The sequence below is a fragment of the Labeo rohita genome, chromosome 15, assembly GCF_022985175.1.
Source record: "Labeo rohita strain BAU-BD-2019 chromosome 15, IGBB_LRoh.1.0, whole genome shotgun sequence".
NCBI classification, from domain to species: domain Eukaryota; kingdom Metazoa; phylum Chordata; class Actinopteri; order Cypriniformes; family Cyprinidae; genus Labeo; species Labeo rohita.
In genome coordinates this window covers 1437036-1460542 of record NC_066883.1, presented here as the reverse complement: position 1 = coordinate 1460542, position 23507 = coordinate 1437036, and the positions used below count along the sequence as shown (strand labels likewise).

At 35.7% G+C, this 23507-nt stretch overlaps 1 protein-coding gene across 5 annotated transcripts in view; it reads left to right on the top strand.

Moving 5' to 3' along the window:
• The window catches only part of dock10 (dedicator of cytokinesis 10), a 107603-nt gene extending 86158 nt beyond the window's left edge, over positions 1-21445 (top strand). For 4 of the 5 annotated variants that reach the window (XM_051128695.1, XM_051128698.1, XM_051128694.1 and 1 more), the window contains 17 exons: positions 1584-1693; positions 1839-1954; positions 2134-2271; positions 3506-3688; positions 5441-5551; positions 5837-6052; positions 7038-7095; positions 7674-7772; positions 9618-9724; positions 9813-9935; positions 10016-10129; positions 12940-13086; positions 13184-13394; positions 16413-16603; positions 18018-18118; positions 19715-19853; positions 20762-21445. In XM_051128695.1, coding sequence (XP_050984652.1) covers positions 1584-1693; positions 1839-1954; positions 2134-2271; positions 3506-3688; positions 5441-5551; positions 5837-6052; positions 7038-7095; positions 7674-7772; positions 9618-9724; positions 9813-9935; positions 10016-10129; positions 12940-13086; positions 13184-13394; positions 16413-16603; positions 18018-18118; positions 19715-19853; positions 20762-20809 — 2212 coding nt within the window. In that variant the 3' untranslated portion in view covers positions 20810-21445. The remainder of the gene's footprint in view (positions 1-1583; positions 1694-1838; positions 1955-2133; positions 2272-3505; positions 3689-5440; positions 5552-5836; positions 6053-7037; positions 7096-7673; positions 7773-9617; positions 9725-9812; positions 9936-10015; positions 10130-12939; positions 13087-13183; positions 13395-16412; positions 16604-18017; positions 18119-19714; positions 19854-20761) is intronic. The other variant, XM_051128697.1, reaches the window with a different exon arrangement.
• The last annotated feature ends 2062 nt before the right edge of the window (positions 21446-23507 follow it).

The following is a 23507-nucleotide window of genomic DNA, read 5'->3' as shown; positions in this document are numbered from 1 at the left end:
TCTCAACAGCTGAACAGTTTCATGCTGCAATGTATGCTGGGTGCATAGTACCAAACTCATCCATGATTGTTTGTCACCATTCATGATGTTTGTATGTCAGATGTATGTCTCAATAGACAAGAAAGAATTTTTACAGAGATCTTTCCATCACAACAGCTGTATTAACTTTACCAGACATATCTTTAAAGAATTATTATCTTTAACATTATTACTATTATACAAAGTAATTTTTTCTGATGCAACTTCTGTTGAAGAAGAGCATAAAGCTGCATTTCCAAAGCTCCCTTTCAATGTCATGACATTAGGAAACACTACAAATGCAATCAGTAAAAGAGAAAAAGATGACAATGCAAAAGGGACTTAAGGGTCAAGAGTTCAACTAAAGCAAACACTGATGAAACAAAAAATCAAACATAATCAAACCACGATGAACTAGAGCTAAACCTCTGTTAATTCTCAATAAGATCTTAGACAGACGACAGAAATAAAGTGAAAGTGGTGTCTGTAGTAAGTGAAGATGTTAATGGTGTTTGTGTTTAGATCTAGACAGATTTATTGTGTTCATATATTATTTACAGTTGATGTTCACCTAAGGCTGTGTGACTTAAGTGAGTTAATAGATTGTAGCAACTCTCTGTAAAATACATACATTAACTAGCTGGCAACAGTGTTGCCAGTATGTTACCGTAAAAAGCCAGGTAAGGTGCAACAGTGTGCAACAAAATAAATATCTTCCTCAGTATTTTTGGTTTTTCTTTCCAATAAAATTTACTAAACCTCCTGAAATCAAGATGTATTTACTTGAGATGCAAACTAAAAATTTGAAGTGAAGTTTTGTGAAAAACTGAACAAATGAAATTAGTTTATACTTGAAATTGAAAACCTGTTTTCTCTTTGAATTAGGTTATATTTCCAAACCCGTTGGCCAGATATTTGTTCTTGTATTAATTGCAAACTCACTTAATTTTGATAATTTTCTGATTTTCCCATAATGATTTTCTCATAAAACAAGACTTCATATCCTCTGTCGTTTTGCTTCTCTAGTAAATCTTGATTTAAGAATATTTAGACATTTGCACTGAAATCAAGACAGAAATACTGATCTGTTGCAGTGTGATCAGAAGGTACAATAAAATTATTTCCATATTCTGGTGTTATGGAGCAGAACTGTTAAAAATTCTACTGTAAATTGAATTAAAATGTAATGGAAATCTATTGGAAATTATATTTGAAATTTGGAAGTGTTGCCAATAAAAATGTACATTTAGAGACCATATTGACATACTTTGTTAGATTCAATTTAATTCCTAAATTGTCTTTGCTTGGTCTTAAATAGGTCCTTTAAAACCTGCAGAAACCCTGTTATATGTCTGTGTTTTTACAAAGAAAATAAAAACATATTCAGGGTTTATTATTTAGCCAAAACCTACTACACAGGCATTCATAGTTGACAGTCTATAAACACTGAAAGCATTTAAGTTCCAACTGAGAAAAGGTGGGAAATGAATAATTTTCTCTGCTATTGTCTTGCCATCCTCTCATTATGTTACTGCTAATCAGTGAAACTAAACTGCTGTTCTCAGGATGCAGTCTTCTCAGGATGGGCACAGACACGCCCGCTCACAGACCATGCCCATCATCAGGGGGAAGAACGCCCTCACCAACCCCAAACTGCTGCACATGATGGAGACGGGTAAACATGCACTCAACACAACCGCCAGAGAAAACCTGTGCTGTTTGCTTTACATGCATATGGCACAATTACAATCACCGAATTGAGTCGAAGTATGTTTATCATAATTGTAATGTGCATGTGTTTGTTTGTTTGTGTGTGTTAGATGGGAATGTTTCTGAAGGAGAAAACGTCAGCCCCACAGATATTGAAGCCAATCTCTCTACTGAAGTAGCACTGACCGTGTTGGATGTTTTGGATCTGTTTATTCATCATCACAAGGTATTAATGTCTAACCACTGTCCCGCTTGTGAAAAATAGATAGATTGCAAAAACATTCACAGTCTGTCTGTGACTGTACAATTCACTCTGATTGTGAGGATGTTATGTTGCCATCTGGTGGATACATGGTGTGTTTTCCTCAAGATAACCAACTCCTGCCGTCTTCTCTTCTACTGCAGAAACGGCTGCAGCACGACGATGGGCAAAACTCTTTGATGAAGAAAGTGTTTGACACGTACCTGCTGTTCTTCCAGATCAACCAGTCCACCAGCACGCTCAGACACGTCTTCACCGCCCTGCGCCTCTTCATTCAGAAGGTTTGACTCTTTCTCTTTATATAAGTTAAAATTTTTGTTCACCAGAGGCAGGTGAACAAGGAATTATTGGGTGAATTCAAATTGTAAAGTGGAGCATCTCAGCTGCATTTTCTTAAGGGGTGAAGTTAAGTTGTTTACTTTATTATGGAACAGCCGTCCCCTTTTCACAGCGAAAAAAAAAGGTTTTGGCCCATTTTTTTTCTTAGGAGCCAAGCACCAAAAGTGCGTTCTGTTCAGGAGTCAATGGCATCCCATAAATCTGCTTGCAGGAAAGTTATGAAATTTGGCATACAAATAGAGGATGGTCTCAACATTAACCATAGCAAATCTGGAGTCTCAAACTCTGAAGTGTTCTCACCAACAGCTCAAAGTTGCACTCATGTTTATCCTAATAACTTTTGAATGTAACGTTTAGAAGCATTTTTTGTTTGTTTTTTCCTCTGCGAAACTCTGCATAGTTCTTTGGCACCGTGCCCTGATGGTTATTAAAAAAGCATGTGGTTGAAAATTAGAATGAAATTTCTAAAAATATAAATAACTTTTGATTTTGTTTGGCTTTTTGTCATGAGACTGGTCCTGATAAATTGTTTGGATCATGCCAAGAACATCAGAACATCATCCAATTATGTCATAATCATCTGAACTTCTTGTCCGTTGGCTATATCCCTGCAAAGCTTTAAGTTATTAACACCAAACTTTGTGTGCTATTATCACCTCACATAGAGCACACCACATTGATTTGATAACAGCACCACCTATTGGTGAAAAGTGATAAACCTTTAAATCATATTACTAGTGGTTGCATTGATCATGTATTTTTTCAACCATTTTAACTAAAATCATCTCAATTACTTAATGCTGCTTGTAGCTATATATAGCTATTTGTAGCTCTATATAGTAATTTGAGTTTGCCTGTGGTTTGCCAACCGGTGTATATAAACCCCTTTATTAGACCAAAACCTACCAAAGAAAATATTAGTCATGGGTTGTGCAATTCTAATGTCTTTACCTGAGTGGAAAACTCTGTAAGTGTACCTAGGATGTAAAAGTGGCCAGATTCGTCAGACAAATATTTTAGTTTTAAACCCGTCGCGCTCAGTCCCTTCCTTTAATCATAACTGAACACAAATGAAAACCAGTTGATCAGTTTTGCAGGGCTGAAGAACGTCAACATTGAATCTAAACTCTGTAGATCTCTGTACTAATCTTTGACTCTCTCACTCTTCCTCTTCAGTTCCCGTCCACGTTTTTCCAGGGTAAAGCGGATCTGTGCGGCACTCTGTGCTATGAGATCCTGAAGTGCTGTAACCATCGCTCCAGCTCCACACAGACCGAAGCCTCCGCACTGCTCTACTTCCTCATGAGGAGGAATTTTGAGTTTACGAAGGGCAAATGCATCGTCCGCTCACACCTGCAGGTCAGGCTTCTGTTATTCTGCTCTTCTGCTGCTATGTGGGTTTCTGTATTTGGGTTACACTTTATTTTGATAGTCCACTTTAGACATTATACTGACTATAAGTGACCTACACCTACATGTCAACTGACTTGATTTGCAATTTACAATGGTGTTTTAGTGCCACATAAACTAAAATAAATAAAAAAAAAGCTTATGAATTAAAGTCCTAAAACTTTGAGAATAAAAGTCAAAATTATCGAAAGTCAAAAGTCATTGCAATACAAGATTAAAGTCAGAATATTTTGAGAATAAAGTCATAGTATTTTGAGAACAAAATCCAAATTACAAAAACAAAGTCATAGCAATATGAGATTAAAGTCATAATTTTTGAGAAGAAAGTCACAGCAATACAAGATTAATTGTCATAATATTTTGAGAATGAAGTAACCTTTCATTCTTGTGTATTTAACATTAAAAACAGCAATAAAAATTCGGTAACTTGGTAATTCGGTAAATCACATTATGTGACTATTTACAAGCTGTTTTATTGACAGTATAAATGATTGGATATTATATTTCATGCTCAGGCATATGACATTATTATTTATCCCATTATTATTAGCAGTAATCTTAGATGTACTTATTTTTTAATTTTTTTTTACATGGCACTAAAACAGCATCAAATTTGTAATCGTGATTACAATTACAGATGCCACAATTATGTAATTGTTTAAAGGCACAATTACAAAAAAAAATCCACTTACATTGTTCTGCTTTCTTAAGATGTGTGGGTGTGTGTGTGAGAGAGAGTGTGTGTGTTTTTCCTACAGGTTAAGGTTTTTTTTTTCCCTCATTGTTTTAATTTTTACATTTTTATTTTTTTTTTTATTTTTAAAGAAGAAACTATATATAAAAATGTGGCATGCAGTTGCTTCAAACAATGGTATAAAGCTATTCAAAACATCATTCAGTGTAAATTGTGATCATCGTAATTAATAATCGCAATTACAGTTTCAAGGGAATAATCGACAATTATGATTTTAGTCATAATCGTGCAGCCCTTCTGCCAACTAACTCTCATTACTATTAGTAGACTGTTAGGTTAGGGTTAGGGTTACACTGTAAAAAATAATTTGTTACCTGGCTGTCTTAAAATTTAAGTTCAGTCAACTCAAAAAAGTTTAGTCAACTGGAAATGTTAAGGAGCATCTCAACTTAGATATTTGAGTTGATTCAACTTAAAATTTTAAGCTTTTAAATTTAACAAACCAATTTTTTATGTTCAGTCAACTCAAATATCTAAGTTTTCACTTAGTACAACTTAACATTTCAAGTTGACTAAACCTATTTGAGTTGACTGAACTTAAAATTTTAAGGCAGCAGGGTAGCAAATTATTTAAAGTTGACTCAATTGTGTTTTTTTTTTTTTTTTTACAGTGTAGTAGAATAAGTTGACATGTTGCAAAATTACGTATAGTCAGTAGAATGTCCAATAAAGTGTTAGCAGATATTAAGAAGACAGTCACTAATACTCTAGTGACTGCTAGTTGACATGGAGTTGCAAGCATACTTATAGTTAACAGAATGTCTTAAGTGGACGATCAGAATAAAGTGTTAGCCTATATTTGTGTGCCTTTATGTGTAGGTGTATGTGTTCAGTCTTGTATTCAAGACAGCTGACGATATGAAATGGCTTTTATTGATTCTTTTGGAGACTGAATGTGAGAAACAGACAAAAAAACTGATTTAGATTCTTTTCTTTTTTTCATGCAGGTCATTAAATCTGTAAGTCAGCTGATCGCTGATGCAGGTATCGGTGGTTCACGCTTCCAGCAGTCTCTGGCCATCATCAACAACTTCGCAAATGGAGACACACCGCTCAAAGTGAGAATTTAGCAAAGATAACACACTTGTGTACCTAATTTAGTATTTCCGGTCAAAAATTACAGACCTATTAAAAATTGCTTGCAAATTTCTGTTTTTTTCTTACTGATTGTAGGCCCCATTGATCTGAGCTTATGTACCACCGTTTTTGAGTGAATATTGCCACAATTATCCACAGATTATGCTTCTTTCTCTGAGGCACATGAGCTGTGATCGTTGAGGTCTACGATCAGTCAGTTCCAAAAAAATGTAATGTTAAACAACAGATCTGTTGCTTTCTTCCAGAACACAACATTCCCGGCTGATGTGAAGGACCTGACCAAGAGGATACGCACTGTCCTGATGGCCACGTCCCAAATGAAGGAGCATGAAAAGGACCCGGAGATGCTGGTGGACCTGCAGTACAGCCTCGCCAACTCCTACGCCAGCACGCCTGAGCTCAGACGCACCTGGCTGGAAAGCATGGCCAAGATCCACGTTAGAAACGGAGACCTGTCTGAGGTCAGAGTGATGCATTGAGAGGATCTTTTTATTAGCTGGATTTATTGAATGGAGCTTGTGTAAAACAAAAGAAGATGCTAGGAGAAGATGGCCTCAGTCATAATTTAAATCATAAAATAAGCACAGCTTTAGAAAAATGTGAGGGTGAATAATTTAATGATAGAATTTAAATTTTTTGAGGGAAATATCCATTAAGTAAATACTTCAACCAAAAATTAAAACCCTCAGGCCATCCAAGATGTAGATGAGTTTGTTTCTTCATCAGATTTGTAGAAATGTGCCATTCCAGCACTGTCTCACCAAAGGATCCTCTGCAGTGAATGGGTGCCGTCAGAATGAGAGTCCAAACAGCTGATAAAAACATCACAATAATCCACAAGTAATCCACACCACTCCAGTCCATCAGTTAACATCTTGAGAAGACAAAAGCTGAAACAAAATTTCATACAATTTCAAACAAAATCCATAATTACAATTCCTTTAGTGAAAAAGTGATCTGGTCTGAATCAGGAGAGAAATCTGCACAGATCAAGTGCCGTTTACAACCCAAAACAGCTCTAAACAAATATGTGGCTGGATTTTGATGTGAGAAATAACAAGAGATGGATATTTTCACTGGAGGAAGCATTATTATGGATAATGGACTCATATTTTAGTTAAAAACACCTTAATGATGGACTTGTTTCAGATTTTGTCTTCTGAAGATGTTCACTGATGGACTGGAGTGGTGTGGATTACTTATGGATTATTGTGATGTTTTTATCAGCTGTTTGGACTCTCATTCTGACGGCACCCATTCACTGCAGAGGATCCACTGGTGAGACAGTGATAGAATGTTGAATTAGGTGAACTGTTCCTTTAAAGCTTCATTTATGCAGAAATCCAAACTGTTTGCCCCAGATTTGAATTTCTCTGAAAAGGACTAGTGCTTTTGTTAAATATACATAACATTTATAAACATAACTCTTTTTGTTGTCCACTTCAGGCGGCCATGTGCTATATCCACATCTCAGCACTTATAGCAGAGTCTCTGAGGAGGAGAGGTGAGCACCTGCATGTGGCACTCAGCATATAAGTAATGCCTGCTAATGTCAATGTGATAGTTTTTTTTTTTTTTTTTGCAAACATTGCATAAATAGCATTCCTATTGAGCTTTCATTTGACGTGCTGTTTGACCATTGCTGCTCAGCTGTTGTTGTTTTTTTCAGTGCTGCACTGCTCCTAGCTCCTTCCTGCCACTTGCTTTATTCCCTATACTGTGAGTTTTTGTGGCCTTGTCGTTAGATGCATTATAGCTGATTGTCTGGCATGAACATCAGTTTACAGTAGATGCATGGCTGAGCACTTGCCTTCGTTCTAAGTTTGAAATGGGGTTGAGCAGTATGAACAAAATCGTGTTACACTATGCCTAATTCAATATAATGTTAACAGTATATATCCTAATATAGCTATTTTTACTGAAAATTCAATTAACACCTGTAGAAATTTTACAAATGCTAATTCACATCACTTCATCATCATTAACAATATAGCAAAATCTGCACGGCACATCCCGTCATACTGCTCAGCCCTAGTTTGCGAGTAAACCTGTGTTAAACCTGATGCCACTCTGCAATCACAGGTTACTGGAAGTCTGAGAAGGGTCGGATGTCAAGTGTGAGCAAAGAGGGAGCCTGTGTAATTAACTCTAGCCCCTTACTAACTTCCCAAGATGGAGAAAGTGAGTGCACCTCCGCCCGCCCCGTCCTGCAGTGTTCTTCACCCCGTCAGGGGTCCGAATCTGTCTACTTTTTAATGACCTTAGTTTACCCTATCTCTACATGTCAAGTCAGTTTTGTTTGTGTAGCACTTTTTACAGTGCATATTGTTTCATAGGAGCTTTACAGAAAATACTCCCATACTAAGCGAATCAAAGGCAAATGTGATTCCCTAAAATGTTGCAATATAAAATCTTACTTTTTTTTTTTTTTCTGTGGAGGCTATTTGTAAAAATATTGCATTCTATTGTATGTAATTTTGCCTCTCGACTAAATATATCCTGTTATAAGGATGTTTATTTAACTTAACTTATTAAAGGTATAGTTCACCCAACAATGAAAATTTGTTGAAAATATCCTCACTGTCAGTCCATTCAAGAGTTATTTTTTCCATCAGATTTAGAAAAATGTATCATTCTATCACTGTCTCACCAGTGGATCCTCTGCAGTGAATGGGTGCCGTCAGAACGAGAGTCCAAACAGCTGATAAAAACATCACAATAAACCACAAGTAGTCCACACCACTCCAGTCCATCAGTGAACATCTTCAGAAGACAAAAGCTGTGTGTTTGTAAGAAAAAAAACAACATTAGAGCATTTTTAACTAAAATTTGAGTCGATAATCCATAATAACGCTTCCTGCAGTAAAAAAAAATGGTCTGGTCTGAATCAAGAGAGAAATCTGCACAGATCAAGCACCATTTACAAGCCAAAACAGCTCTAAACAAATATGTGGCTGGATTTTGATGTGAGAGACAACAGGAGATGGACTTTTTCACTGGAGGAAGTGTAATTATGGATTATCAAGCAATGTTTTGAAGTTAAAGCTGTCTTAATACTGGATTTGTTTCTTACAAACACACAGTATTTTGTCTTCTCAAGATGTTAGCTGATGGACTGGAGTGGTGTGGATTACTTGTGGATTATTGTAATGTTTTCATCAGCTGTTTGGACTCTCGTTCTGACGGCACCCATTCACTGCAGAGGATCCATTGGTGAGACAGTGATGAAATGACACATTTCTCTTCATCTAAAGAAGCAAACTGATCAAACACCTTAGATGGCCAGAGAGTAAATCAATTCACATAAATTTTTATGTTTGGGTGAACTATTCCTTTAAGAAATCAGTTTTTGCTGTGTGAATGCAAAATAGTATTTATATATTTTTATTTTTTATTTTTAATAATAATAATTTAATAATAATAATTTAACTCTTGGAATGGGCTTGCTATTCTCAGAATAATTTTGTAATTTGTGTTAGATTTTTATAAAGAAGTCTTCCTGAATTTTGGCTCCTGCAAGGTATTTGTTACCCAGTGAAAATAATAATGTGAACCATGCACGTGAAACCTGGATGTGAATGAAAGTGTCCACAAGCATGTTTTACACAAGCACTCCCTGTTTCCAGCTCACCTGATGTTTTCACAATTCAAACAAATGCTTCTTGAAGATACAAATGTCCCTGTGGTGTGCCACACTTTGCTGAATTATCACAATGCAAAAAGTGTTTGTTTATAATTAATAGGACCAATGATCATTTGAAATTAAGTTATTATGTGATTGTTAAGATATACTGTAAAAAAGATGGATGGATGGATGTGAAGATTCATAGAATGCAAAGTTTAACGGATTCATGGATGAGAAAATACTGTATGGATGGTGATTAGGAAGAGGAGTGGATGAGTGAATGTACAGAGGGAGAAATGGATTTGAGAATGGATGAAATACCAAGACTAATGTGTTAATGTATAAACTGATGGATGGATGAATGAGTACCGCACTGCCTGTGTTTGTGTATGAACCTGCAGCATCATTCAGTATGGGCTGGGCCGCCTTCATGAACATCTCTCCCAACGTTAAAGAAGAGGGAGCGATGAAGGAGGACGCCGGCACTCAGGACACTCCTTACACTGAGGTGCACAATCACTCCACACACTGATAGTTTATATTAAGTGATCATTTATAATGTCTCTCACAGACACTGAATGATCTCTGTTGTGTAGGACACACTGGTGGAGCAGCTGGAGATGTGTGTGGATTACCTCTGGAAGTCTGAGAGATACGAGCTCATCGCAGAGATCAACAAGCCTGTTATAGCCGTCTTCGAAAAGAGACGAGATTTCAAGGTACTTAGACTGATGATTGGTGGACTGTTAACAAAAGCATGAGGGAACAAGTTGATCAGCTGTGTTTTTGTGTCCTACAGCGGTTATCGGAGCTGTACTACGACATTCACCGCTCGTACCTGAAGGTGACAGAGGTGGTGAACTCTGAGAAACGCCTGTTTGGTCGCTACTATCGAGTGGCCTTCTATGGACAGGTGAGACACTCAAAAACTCTTTTGAAAGTCATGCTTTGTAAAATATGTTTGCAAAAACGTGCAGCTGTCACTTTACTCACTGATATTTCTGCAGTCCTTCAGAGATCTAATGAAATCCGCAGTAATCTCTACAAATAAAAGCTCAATTATCATGTTGGCATTAGCAGATTTATTGCAATATGTCATTTTGTAGGTTCAAATCTACCTTATTACAGCCAATTGTATTAGTCTTTCTCAAATTATTTTTGTATATTTTTATTTTTTTGTAATATATTTATTTTTCCAAGGACAAAAATATTCATATAAAGTGAAAATAATACACCATATAAACTCCCAAAATCCCAGCCAAATTCATAAATCAAGAAGGATTTTCTAGACAAGCAAAAATTATTGTCTTGTTTTCAGAAAAAAAAAGAAGTCAAAATTAAGTGAGTTTTTGCTTGAAACAAGCAAAATAATCTTCCAATGAGGTAAGCAAAATAATCGTGTTTTCTGCTTGAAATAAGATTATTTTGCTTACCCCACTGGCAGATTATTTAGCTTGTTCTAAAACACAAGACAATCATTTTTGCTTGTTTAGAAAATCCGTCTTGATTTAAGAATTTTTAGATATTTTGTCTGGAAACAAGACAAAAAGTCTAAGTTAGAAAAGCATTTTTGGCAGTGAAAAAGTTAACAAAAACTGAAATAACAATAAAAAATATATAAAACACCAGAAGAATTAATAAAACCCACAATATTTTCTGCAGTCAGTAAAGCTTGCCAAAACTGTGGTGTCAAGCCAAAACACCATTTAAACAAAATCTCTGAAATAGCTGTGTTTAAACACTTTTCTGTTCTCTCCTGTGTCTTGTTTATATATATCAGGCAGTGGTAAGTTTGGTTTGAGTTGTTCTGCTCTCACTGTTTCATGGTTTAACACTCCTAATCTCTCCCTACACGCTAATAATATGTGTGACATGAGTCACACATGGTTTGATGTAATATTTCTCCTGGACGTGATCATTCTCCTCTGCAGATCTAATCCTGAGCATTTATACTGTGTGTGCACATTGTGTAAGTGCTTTCAGGTAAAACAAGTTTTAGACAGACATCTAAATGTGATGTTAACATTCATTACAAAAGTTGAGTTCATTGTTCTTTGTCATACACTGCTGTCATTTTAACAGCGTGTTGCATTTACAATTGTTTAACAATTGGGCTTGAGCAAGATCTGTTATATCCACCTTATTTTTAACATAAGACCAGGTTTGGCTATTTGTAACCTGAATGTGCAAAACTTCTGGTGTCATTTGCTTACAGTTATTTAAGCTGTACAAAACTATTTAGTTATACTGCTTGATATTGCAAACTGATATTTTTATCATTTTAATGTGATCATAATCAACTGGTTTGTAGAACAAATGTAGAGGAAATGTTTTACCGTTTACTGTAATTTGTTATTCTTATGGTTATTCACCTATAGCGGCTAATGAATTGAAAGTCTCCCACATTAGAATGGGCATTTCTATAACACCAAAAAAGGAGGATTTGTGAATCCAGGATAAAAACTGAAAAATAATCCTAAAAACATTTCCATTAAGAGAAAGTATTCATCATCTTGCATGTAAATGTATATATTTTTTCGATAAATGCAAATAGAATAGTAAAAAACCATAGGGCTTATACCAATTAAATTAAGTCAATATTAAACAAAATCCATCTTTTCACTGCAGAAGTGACAGACTGCATCTGAAGTGGCATTTCGATGGATTTACACAGACTGTTTAATGCAGCCCAGAGATGCCACGAATGCATTTACACTGCAGTTATAATGGCGAGATTAATGTGCTAAATATAAAATATACTGAATATAGAAATATAATTGCACGATATAAAGTCAGAATTGTGAAAAGTCCAAATGAACTTTATTTTATTCCACGGTGAAAACAAAAAAAATCTGAATTCAGAGAAAAAAGTCAAAATTGCAAGGTATAAACTCAGAACTGTGAGATGTAAACTTGGAAAATCTGACTTATATGTCAAAAGTCTGTCTTTTTCTTGCAATTCTAAGAAAAAAAGCCACTGTTGTGAGATTTAATCTCAGAATTGCAAGTAAAATAAGTCAGCAACAAGTGACTAGCTGATTTCAAAAGTGTTTACTAGTACTGCTATTACCATTTCTGCCATATAAAGACATGCTAAAATAGTAAGAGTAGTGTACTAATATGTAGTATGAATTGAACAACTGTCTCTATGAGTGGTTGAATCATTGACTCACCTGATTCATTCAAAAACACTGTTGATTCTAGATGCAGTGATTGGTAAGATAGAGCAAAACAGTCCTGACAACATTGTGTCTAAAATGTGCATCACTTAATAACATTGACATTTTTAATTATATTACAATTGTATAAAGCAGTGGTTTTCAATCCTGGTCCTGGGGACCCACTGCTCTGCACATTTTGTATGTCTCCCTTATCTTACACACTAAGTTTAGTACATGGATCTCTCTTCTAATTAGCTGATGATCTGAATCAGGTGTGTTAAATAAGGGAGACACACAAAATGTGCAGAACGGTGGGTCCCCAGGACTAGGAATGAAAACCACTGGTATAAAGTATAAAATCTTAAACGTTGGACAAATGAACAAGTGGCTGAAGCCTGTGCTGGTAGACCAACTGTCTGACCTAAAACCGTTTGAACGGGCCACTCTGTCACACATTTACAAAAAAAACAGCTTACTTCTGTGCAAAATAAGGTGGATAGTCTGAACTTGACACTTCATAAACTGGTGATCTGTAGTTCATGTGCAGTGTTGTGTTCACCAGGGCTTCTTTGAGGAAGAGGAGAGTAAGGAGTTTATCTATAAGGAGCCGAAGCTCACAGGACTGTCAGAGATTTCTCAAAGACTCCTCAAACTCTACTCAGATAAGTTTGGAGCTGATAATGTCAAGATGATCCAAGACTCCAACAAGGTTTGTCCTGCTGGATCCTCTATACCTCCTTTCTCTGACCTACAATCTGGTCTGAATCACAGGGATGACAGTGCTGTTTACTGTATGTTTTTTCCAGGTGAATCCTAAAGACCTGGACCCCAGATTTGCCTACATCCAGGTGACCTACGTAGTGCCTTATTTTAGTGAGAAGGAGCAGCTGGAGAAGAAGACCGACTTTGAGCGCCATCACAACATCAATCGCTTTGTCTTTGAGACGCCCTTCACGCTTTCTGGGAAAAAACACGGAGACGTGGAGGAACAGTGCAAAAGAAAAACCATCCTGACCAGTGAGACACTTTATATTAACATCAAATCAAAACTAAAATGAAAGGAAACCACCTTTGTTAACCTTTTTATCTGATGAATACCATATAAATGTCCTGTAAACTACAAAAGTAATTGTAACTTTTTATTTTACAATTCTGTCTTTTTTCTTGCAATTTAGAGGAAAAAGGTGAAAATTGCAAGATACAAACTCAGAATTGTGAGATGTAAAGTAAGAATTGTGAAATATTTTTTTTTTTTTAACCAAAATTATAAACACAACACTTTTGTGTTTGCCCCCATTTTCATGAGCTGAACTCATGAAAGAGATCTAAGACTTTTTCTATGTACACAAAAGGCCTATTTCTCTCAAATATTGTTCACAAATCTGTCTAAATCTGTGTTAGTGAGCACTTCTCCTTTGCCGAGACAATCCATCCATCTCACAGGTGTGGCATATCAAGATGCTGATTAGACAGCATGATTATTGCACAGGTGTGCCTTAGGCTGGACACAATAAAAGACTACTATAAAATGTGCAGTTTTACTGTATTGGGGGGGTCCGGGGAGCTCAGAAAACCAGTCAGTATCTGGTGTGACCATCATTTGCCTCACGCAGTGCAACACGCATAGTGTTGGTCAGGTTGTTGATTGTGGCCTGTGGAATGTTGGTCCACTCCTCTTCAATGGCTGTGCGAAGATGCTGGATATTGGCGGGAACTGGAACGCTGTCGTATACACCGATCCAGAGCATCCCAAACATGCTCAATGGGTGACATATCCGGTGAGTATGCTGGCCATGCAAGAACTGGGATGTTTTCAGTTTCCAGGAATTGTGTACAGATCCTTGCAACATGGAGCTCTGCATTATCATGCTGCAACATGAGGTGATGGTCGTGTGAATGGCACAACGGTGGGCCTCTGGATCTCATCATGGTATCTCTGTGCATTCAAAATGCCATCAATAAAATGCACCTGTGTACACTGTCCATAACATACGCTTGCCCCTGCCATAACCCCACCGCCACCATGGGCCACTTGATCCACAACATTGACATCAGCAAACCGCTCACCCACACGACACCATACACGCTGTCTGCCATCTGCCCTGTACAGTAAATCTGGGATTCATCCATGAAGAGAACACCTCTCCAAAGTGCTAGACGCCATCGAATATAAGCATTTGCCCCCTCGAGTCGGTTACGACGACAAACTGCAGTCAGGTCGAGACCCCAATGAGGATGATGAGCATGCAGATGAGCTTCCCTGAGACACTTTCTGACAGTTTGTGCAGAAATTCTTTGGTTATGCAAACCGATTGTTGCAGCAGCTGTCCGGGTGGCTGGTCTCAGATGATCTTGAAGGTGAAGATGCTGGATGTGGAGATCCTTTGCTGGTGTGGTTACACGTGGTCTGCGGTTGTGAGGCCGGTTGGATGTACTGCCAAATTCTCTGAAAAGCCTTTGGAGACTTTTTTAGAGTGGCCTTTTATTGTGGCAGCCTAAGGCACACCTGCAATAATCATGCTGTCTAATCAGCATCTTGATATGCCACACCTGTGAGGTAAATGGATCATCTTGGCAAAGGAGAAGTGCTCACTAACACAGATTTAGGCAGATTTGTGAACGATATTTGAGAGAAATAGGCCTTTTGTGTACATAGAAAAAGTCTTAGATCTTTGAGTTCAGCTCATGAAAAATGGGGGCAAAAACAAAAGTGTTGCGTTTATAATTTTGGTCAGTGTACCTTTTCTCATTTTATTCTGTAGTGGAAACAAAAAAGCAGAATTCTAAAGAAAAGTAAGAATTTCATGATATAGACTCAGATTTGTCAGATGTAAACAGATGTAATTCTTAGTTCATATCTTGAAATTTTGTGCAATTCTGAGAAAAAAAGTCAGAATTGAGATAGATTGTAAACTCAGAATTGTAAGGTAAACTTGCATGGCAAGAAAAAAGAAAGTGAGTGAAATTAAACTGGTAAACTGTGAAATTAAAAAGTTACCTTTTAATTAACCAGTTACCTGTAATTAAGTTCTGTTTCATTAATTATCAATTTCATTAATAAACCGAAAAAGTTCTATTTATAACTTGCAATTTTGACTTCAATTGCAAAATTATCTTTTCTTGCTATTCCAAGGGGAAAAAAAGATATAAATTGAGAACTGCAAGAAAAAAAAAATTGCAAATGTGAGACAGATTTTTTTTAAAAGTACTTTATTTTTTACACTCTGGCATTAAGCATTGTGAGCCATTCTAGAAGTTCTGCCTGACATCTGTCACTGAATTATACACACTGCTTCTTTCAAGAGCCTTTCAAGCAGAATCTCAGCAAGCATCGCATTTAGTTTCAAGCACTTTGAAACATTCAGCCTCTTTATTCCTCCGTCATCCTATTCCTTTTAGGATGTTTGGCTGTGTAAGCCATTGCTGACAGTTGGATAATTGTAAACCCTTAATTTACACTTTTACAGCTCATGAAAACCACTCTACTGTACTCTACTGTAAAAATCTATCAGGCGCTCAGCTTCCAGCATCACATATACTGTATGGGCTGCTTGCTGTTAATGCGTAAAATGACTGAAAGTGCCTCAAAAGCTTTCTGACTAGCTAAACAAACCTAATTGTGGCCCACACTCTTTACAGAGACTGAGACTCTCACAAAGACTGCTGTGATATCACAGGGAAGTTATTCAGTGTTGTATTTCAAAAAGGAGGATTATTTTCTGTAAATTATCCCAACAACAACATTACAACATTACTTTTAATTCATTACATTACCATGCAAATGTAAAATGGGTCATGAATGCCATTAAAGTTGACTAGATGAACATATTGACAATAATACATGAACATATTGACAATAATATCAGAAGCACTGACTGACCTAATAATGGCCATTTTTTATTTTTGAAAAAATTACACCACAACACATACTGTAAACAATGAATGTCTGTTTATTTCTTTGCAAACCTGGCAAATATTTGATGTTCCAGACCCATTAACTTAACTCTCATCTCTGCTGTCTGTATTGTTCTGCAGCGAGCTCTAGTTTTCCCTTCTTGAAGAAGCGTATCGAGGTGGTGGAGCAGCAGAGCACAGAGATGAACCCCATCGAGGTGGCGATCGACGAGATGAGTCGGAAAGTGTCTGAACTCAATCAGCTGTGCAGCATGCAGGAGGTGGACATGATCCGGCTGCAGCTCAAACTACAGGGCAGCGTCAGCGTTAAGGTGAACGATGCACACAAGATGCTCTGATCAATAAATGTGCACATGTAAACATGCATGTTTACACTTTTTTTCCATAACTCCACTACACTGTAAAATCCAATAGTTTACCTTACTTAGATATAATTAGTTATCTTTACTTAGTTGCTATACTTACTAGGTTTTATTAAGTTACAGCTACTTTCAAGCGAGTAAAACAGTTTACTTACTACTTTGAGTGACGCTTACTTAAAATATTCAAGTAGCCACAAAGAAACCAATGACATTAATAAACCAGTGAGAGGCAGCAGTGCACTAATATGTTGCTAATTTGCAAAATAACAACAGAAGAAGAAGAAAAGCAATTTTTTTTTGAGGTGGCAATTGTTAATCTGCAGTTATTTTTCACTAGTTACATTCACTCATTTCCCAAAGTCATCTTGAATGTTGTTTCAGTACAACTATATATTTGAGAGAACATCACATAAACTGACTTCATAAATTGATGTTGATTTTCGTAAAATGTTGTTGGTGTGTCTTATTTTATTTATTTTTATTATTATTATTATTATTATATTTTTTTTTTTTTTTACTTACCATTATAGTGATTAATGTTCTGTTTGGTTGGGCACTTGGAACTTTGCTTTTCTTGTTATAATTTTCTTCCTATTGATGCAGCAATGCAACATGAAGTCATAATTTTTGATTTCAAGGGAAGAAAAGTAATAAGTAGATTGCTTTTAGAAGGTAACCTTCAAGTTCTGTTATTTCAATTAGCTAAATCTTTCCAATTCTTTAGGTTATGTATTTTTTATATTTATTAATGATCTTTTACAATTTTATTGTTCTTCATAAACACCTTGAGAAACTTTATTGGGTTGAGACAGTACTTTAATATTTGTGATAATGTGCTCAAGTCACAAACTTCAACATTCAGCATGTGAATCACAATGATGGTAACAATTCAATTTTATTTATTTTTATTAATTGTGACAATAACCATTATATTATTTTATTTTCTCTTTTTGTTGTGTTACTGCTGACACAAGTCAGTAAATAAAGTTAGCAAATAAAAACAACAACAGTAAAACAAACCAATTGCATAATTTATTCATGCCGCAATGCACTCTGGGAGTCAGTGAGTAGCTATACTAAGTCAAGTGTAAGCCTAAAGTAAATGATCAAGTACCCCCTACAGTTCTTTTTTAGTTACTAGAGCTCCTGTGTAAGTAAACTATACTAACTAAGCATTTGTCACTACAACATACTATTCTTATTTCACTTTACTTAGTTTTTTTAAGGCAATCGGTTTGCATGCTTTTTTTAAGTAAGCCCAACTAATTAGATTTTACAGTGTAGCACTAGCATGAGCTATTCTATCATCTTTACTTAGATTGTGAAATAGGTATGTATTTCATGAATTTGTGTGTTCTTTCAGGTAAATGCTGGGCCAATGGCCTATGCCAGAGCCTTTCTAGAGGAGAAGAATGCCAAGAAATACCCAGACAACCAGGTCAAACTCCTGAAAGAGATCTTTAGGTACCTCATTGTTCCCTACATCAAGGAACTTCTACCTCATGCAGAGCATAATGTCATTATATTAACTAATCTGACAATTACAACCTTGAATGGTTCATTAATAGAAACAGAGAGTTAGCTCATAGAAATACCTAGGTATTTGGATAGATGAAAGATTAGCTCTTGATATACATATTGATAAGTTGTTGAAAAAGCTTAGGCTAAAACTAGGTTTCTTTTACCGGTTAAAAAACTGCTTTCCTCATAAGGCCAGCAAGACATTAGTAGAGAATACTTTTTTATCCATAATTGATTACGGAGATCGTTTATATATGCATGCAGCTACTTCTTTACTCAGTAAATTAGACTGTGTTTATCACGCAGCAATATGTTTTGTCACTGGTGCACACGGACGCATCATTGTATCTTGTATGAATCCTTAGATTGGTCATCCTTACATCAAAGGAGAAAGTTACATATGTACTTATTTATTGTGAAGGCTCTTTTAGGTAAATTACCGTCTTATCTTTCTAATTTATTAACGTTTCATATACATAATCAGCGTACTAGATCTGGATCTTGCATTTGGTTAATAATTGGGCAAGTGTGATCAATCTCTCTACTGGCATCAAAATTTCCGTCATTCTCATGCAAAAATTAGTTCTCGAATATGTCTGAAATAAAAAAAATTGAATGGAACACAATAGATTGATGTGGTTTTAAATGTAAATTTCACAAAATAGCATTTCTAACAAATATCTGCCAATGGGCTTAGAAAAATCAACTTAATTTAAAGGAAAAATAAGTTTATATTCCCCATTGATATATATATGAAGAGTTCAGATGCAAAATCAGCTAAAAGCCATCTCGGTCAAAAATGAGATAATGATAGTGAGTGAATGCTCTTGACACATGTTATACATTCATCAAATACTTTTTCTTCAAGCTCGATAAAATACCAGCCTCAGCCCAATCAGAAGTACCAGTACTTACATAGAAACCTGTACATCTGAGCCTCATAAAAATGCATTTTTTAAAGAAAGACGTCAGATGGATTTAGCTGGTTTTGCATCTAAACTTTTCATATATTTTTTCTTGCTTTAAGCATAGATTATTTTCAGTTTCTCAGAAAAACAAGACTCCATATCTTCATTTTGCATCTTAAGTAAAATTATCTTGATTTAAGGATGTTTCGATATTTGTATTGGAAAACAAGACAAAATTACTGAGGAAGATTCATTTCTTTCAGTGCATGTAACATTAATTCCCATGATTTTTGAATTTAAGACTTTCTGACTTTCTGCCTAAGACCTTTTTAGCAATTCATTTGTGAAAGAGAGAATAAAGACTTTTTAAGACCTTTATAAGATGTACAGAAACCTTTCTATGCTCTAAGACATGCATTTAAATCAGTAAGTTAGACCATAAAAGTTTGATTTGTTCAAGAAGTTTTAAAGCTGGGCATTTGAGATGAAACTTCTGTATGTAGAATGTTTTAATGACTTTTTTTTAATGTACCTAAAGCTTAACAATGCTCAAAGTTTTAGCAAAATACCAAATTACTTTTAACAGAACTGTAGTGACTGATGTCCTAGTTTTCTGTTTGTCTCCCGGCAGGCAGTTTGCAGACGCGTGTGGTCAGGCCTTGAAGGTGAATGAGCGTCTCATAAAGGAAGATCAGCTGGAGTATCAGGAGGAGATGAAAGCTCACTATAAAGACATGCTGACCGAGCTCTCCGCCATCATGAACGAACAGGTCAGCACACCACATCTCTGACTAAACGCTAAACATGCATTAACTTTCCCCACCAGTCACTGGTTTTCCAGCTTTCCATGTTATGTGGTAGGGGGCACTATTGCACATCGTCTGAAAGAATATTGAATGTCTGGATCTAAGTACACTGTAAAAAAAAAATTAAAAAAACACAATTTGTTGAGTCAGCTTAAAATAATTTGTTACCCTGCTGCCTTAAAATTTTAAGTTCAGTCAACTAAAACAAGTTTAGTCAAGTTGTACTAAGTAACAACTTAGATATTTGTGTTTGCTAAACTTAACAGATGGGTAAGTAACCCAGCTGCCTTAAAATTTTAAGTTGATTCAACTCAAATATCTAAGTTGTCACTTAGTATAATTTAACATTTAAAGTTGAATAAACTTTTTTTGAGTTGACTGAACTTAAAATTTTAAGGCAGCCAGTTTACAAATTATTTTATGTTGACTCAACAAATACTGGTGAAGAAATAAGTAGAAACAAGCAATTGATATGAAAAATAACATGGTCATCAGACATTAAATGGCATAAAAATCAAAACTGCCAAACATTACAGAATAAAATGTCAATCCAGTGGTTTATGACGGTGAAGCTTTGGATGTGTTGATGGAAGTGATCAACTCCATCTATGTTTTGGTCATTGATCTGAATCCCATCTGGAGATGTCTTTGACAAAGCTGCCATTTTCTCAGCTTTTTTTGTTCAGTTTATCTTTTGACATACTGAACAACAACAAAATATTCTGGGAAACATGAAAGTTTTGTGAAAATGATCAAACATGCTGGAGGTGGCTGGCAGGGAAGGAGTTAATGCATGTTTTTTTTTTTTTCTTGTATGTAGTTACTTTGTATGTTCATTGCATGTTTTTCTATATTTTTTCACCTATTTAAAGATCCCGTACACGAGACAACCCGGAACAGAACGACACAGTGCCATTTGAGCTGCTAGTGAGTCTGGGAAAGTGCTCACGGACATTTCTATCTGACATGGCTTGTGGGTTTTTCTGACCAGAAGGAGTAAAAACTTTGATTTTAACAAAATAGAAATAGACAAAAAAGGAAAAGAATTGTAGTCTTGTGGATGAAGCAGAATGCCGTGTCTTTGCCTATGTAACACACACACACACACACACACACACACACACCAATAGCATCTGAAGAACTACAGGTACATCACATCAAATATGCCTTTTTTTCTAGACCCTGTTCTTTTTTAGAAAGCAGTGACCTTAATTAACTCGAGTTGTGTTTGACTAAGCAAATATTTTCTAGGGCTTTCACCTCAATGCTTTCTGTTGTGTTTTTGACTGATATCCGAATGCTGTCAGGCGTACGGTCGTCATGTTTCACGTATCCCACATAACGGTGTTGAACACATCTCTAGTCTCCGAGTGAATGTAAAGCTCCTAACAGTCTGCCGGTTCCAGCTCATTCCTTTGACAAACGCAGATGTGCTATTTTATACGTTTTTTTATGATTGACAATGTTTTACTGTTATTACATGTACTGTAAATTGTAAATAAGAATAATTAAAATTTAAAATGTTTCTTTTTATATATTAAAAGATGATATATGTGCGTTTGTGTCAGTTATTAATGCACAACATTGACTGAATAAAAATGTTAATCCCCAAAACTGATAAAATACAAATACAAAAGGTGAAAAATCAAATGCACACTGAACTGACAGTATATAATTGGTCATTGATGCAGTGTTTTTACTGTACTTTTTTGTTTAGTTTTCTCTACTAAAAACAGTATCGTAGCACTATTATTACTTGTAGTTATTAATGGAGTTGATTTTTTTAATCTTGTTTATGCAAATATAATGTTTGAAATTAAAGCTAATAATTGTAATTACAGTTTTTCTCGATTGCTAAAACACTATAACCAGTCTTTTGAACTAAAATTTCAAAACCATAATGCCATTTTTCAAAAGGCACGCCTATTTCCCTGAACTATAAACACTATTCCCCTGCTTTAACACATGAGTCAGATTTGGTGAACTGTTACTGCAAAACTCTGCACACAAATCCCTACATTTCTCACTGCTTACACCATGTGATCATTTAGAAAGCACTAGCATTCAATATTGTTCACTCTAAAGTCTGCAAAGTTGGACCTCAGTTAGCACACGATTATTATTAAGTGGAAACACTAGGAGTCAAAATTGATCACACACCAATCAGAACCTTCGATGGAGACAAAAGGGCCAAAGTCAGTTTACAGTTTGTTGCTTTTTTCAGATCAGAAATGACATTCTCAAAATTACTTGTTCAATCTCCACATCATCTTGTCACTTGTGCACGTCATAAAATGTTTCAGTTTTTTCTTTTTTAACAAGTTGCATTTGCTTTGGTACATTCATGCAACTGATTATGCAGCTGATTTGTCTGCGGTTTCCTACATTATCAGTTCCTTTTATCATGTTGCTCAAAATGTATTACATGTATATAGTTCTCTGTGCTATAGTCTTACCCCTCAAAACATCAAGTCATTAGCTCATCGTATATGTCTTTACAGTAAATGCTAAATTGCTGATCTAGTTGTCATAAACTGTCAGACATATTCTACACATTTCTATTAGACTTTTTGTAAATTTGCCATGAATAGTTCAAGTGAATATTAACTTTCACTAATGTAGAGACCAATGTAGATCAACCAATGATAAAGCAGTTCTCTGAAACAGCTCAAAGGTACACCTCAACATCTCATGAACCTTCAACTGGAAACCATATAAAGACAGAGGACAACGCAAGACTTACAAATTCTGACAGTGGACTCTAATTTATATTTCCGCCTTTGCCCATATTTCCTTTATCTTTTCTATTTCACAGTAACTTTGTAATGTATTTATATTTTATTTTATTTTTTTATTTATTTTATTTTTTTGTCAGACTACTAGTAAAAGTGTAACTGTGAATCCTATCCGGTCTTTTTCAATCAATATCCCGCATACAGTAATATACAGTTTCGAAGACGAAGAGTAGGAGGTGAAAGAGGAAGAGGAGGAGAAGAAGGAGGAGGACGACGACAACAACGTGGAAGAGAAATAGGAAGGGCAAGGGCAAGAAAACAAGCAGTCTTATATATTTTAGTTGATGCATGCCAGGGTTGGGTCAGGCATGCAAGAGGATTTTGTCCCCCGCTGCCTGTCCAGGACCAATTTAGCCTGTGATGTTGAGGAGGTTGTTTGGCCTGTCCCAGACCAAAGACAGGATGCTGGGGCAGAATAATTATTTTTGTTGTTGTTTGCTGTTTTGTGCTGTACTCTACAGTACAATAAATTAAGGATTAAAACACTTTCAAATGCATACATTTGTTGCGTTCATCATGTGAATTTTTTTTTTTTCCCAAGCAACACTTATTACCAGTTTTTGTAGTATTATTTTGAATTGATCTCCTCAGTGTGTAAAACTGTACAGTACTTAAAATAAGAGTATACTTTCAATCTACGTTTTATTTAATACCATAAATACACACTACCATTCAGAAGTTTTTTAACAGCAAGTTTTTAAGTTTTTTTAAAGAAGTCTCTTCTGTTCACCAAGCCTGAATTTTTTTTTTTTTTTTTTAAAATGTAATTTATTCATGCAATTTCAAAGCTGAAGTTATTTTAAATATTAAAAAAAATAACTTT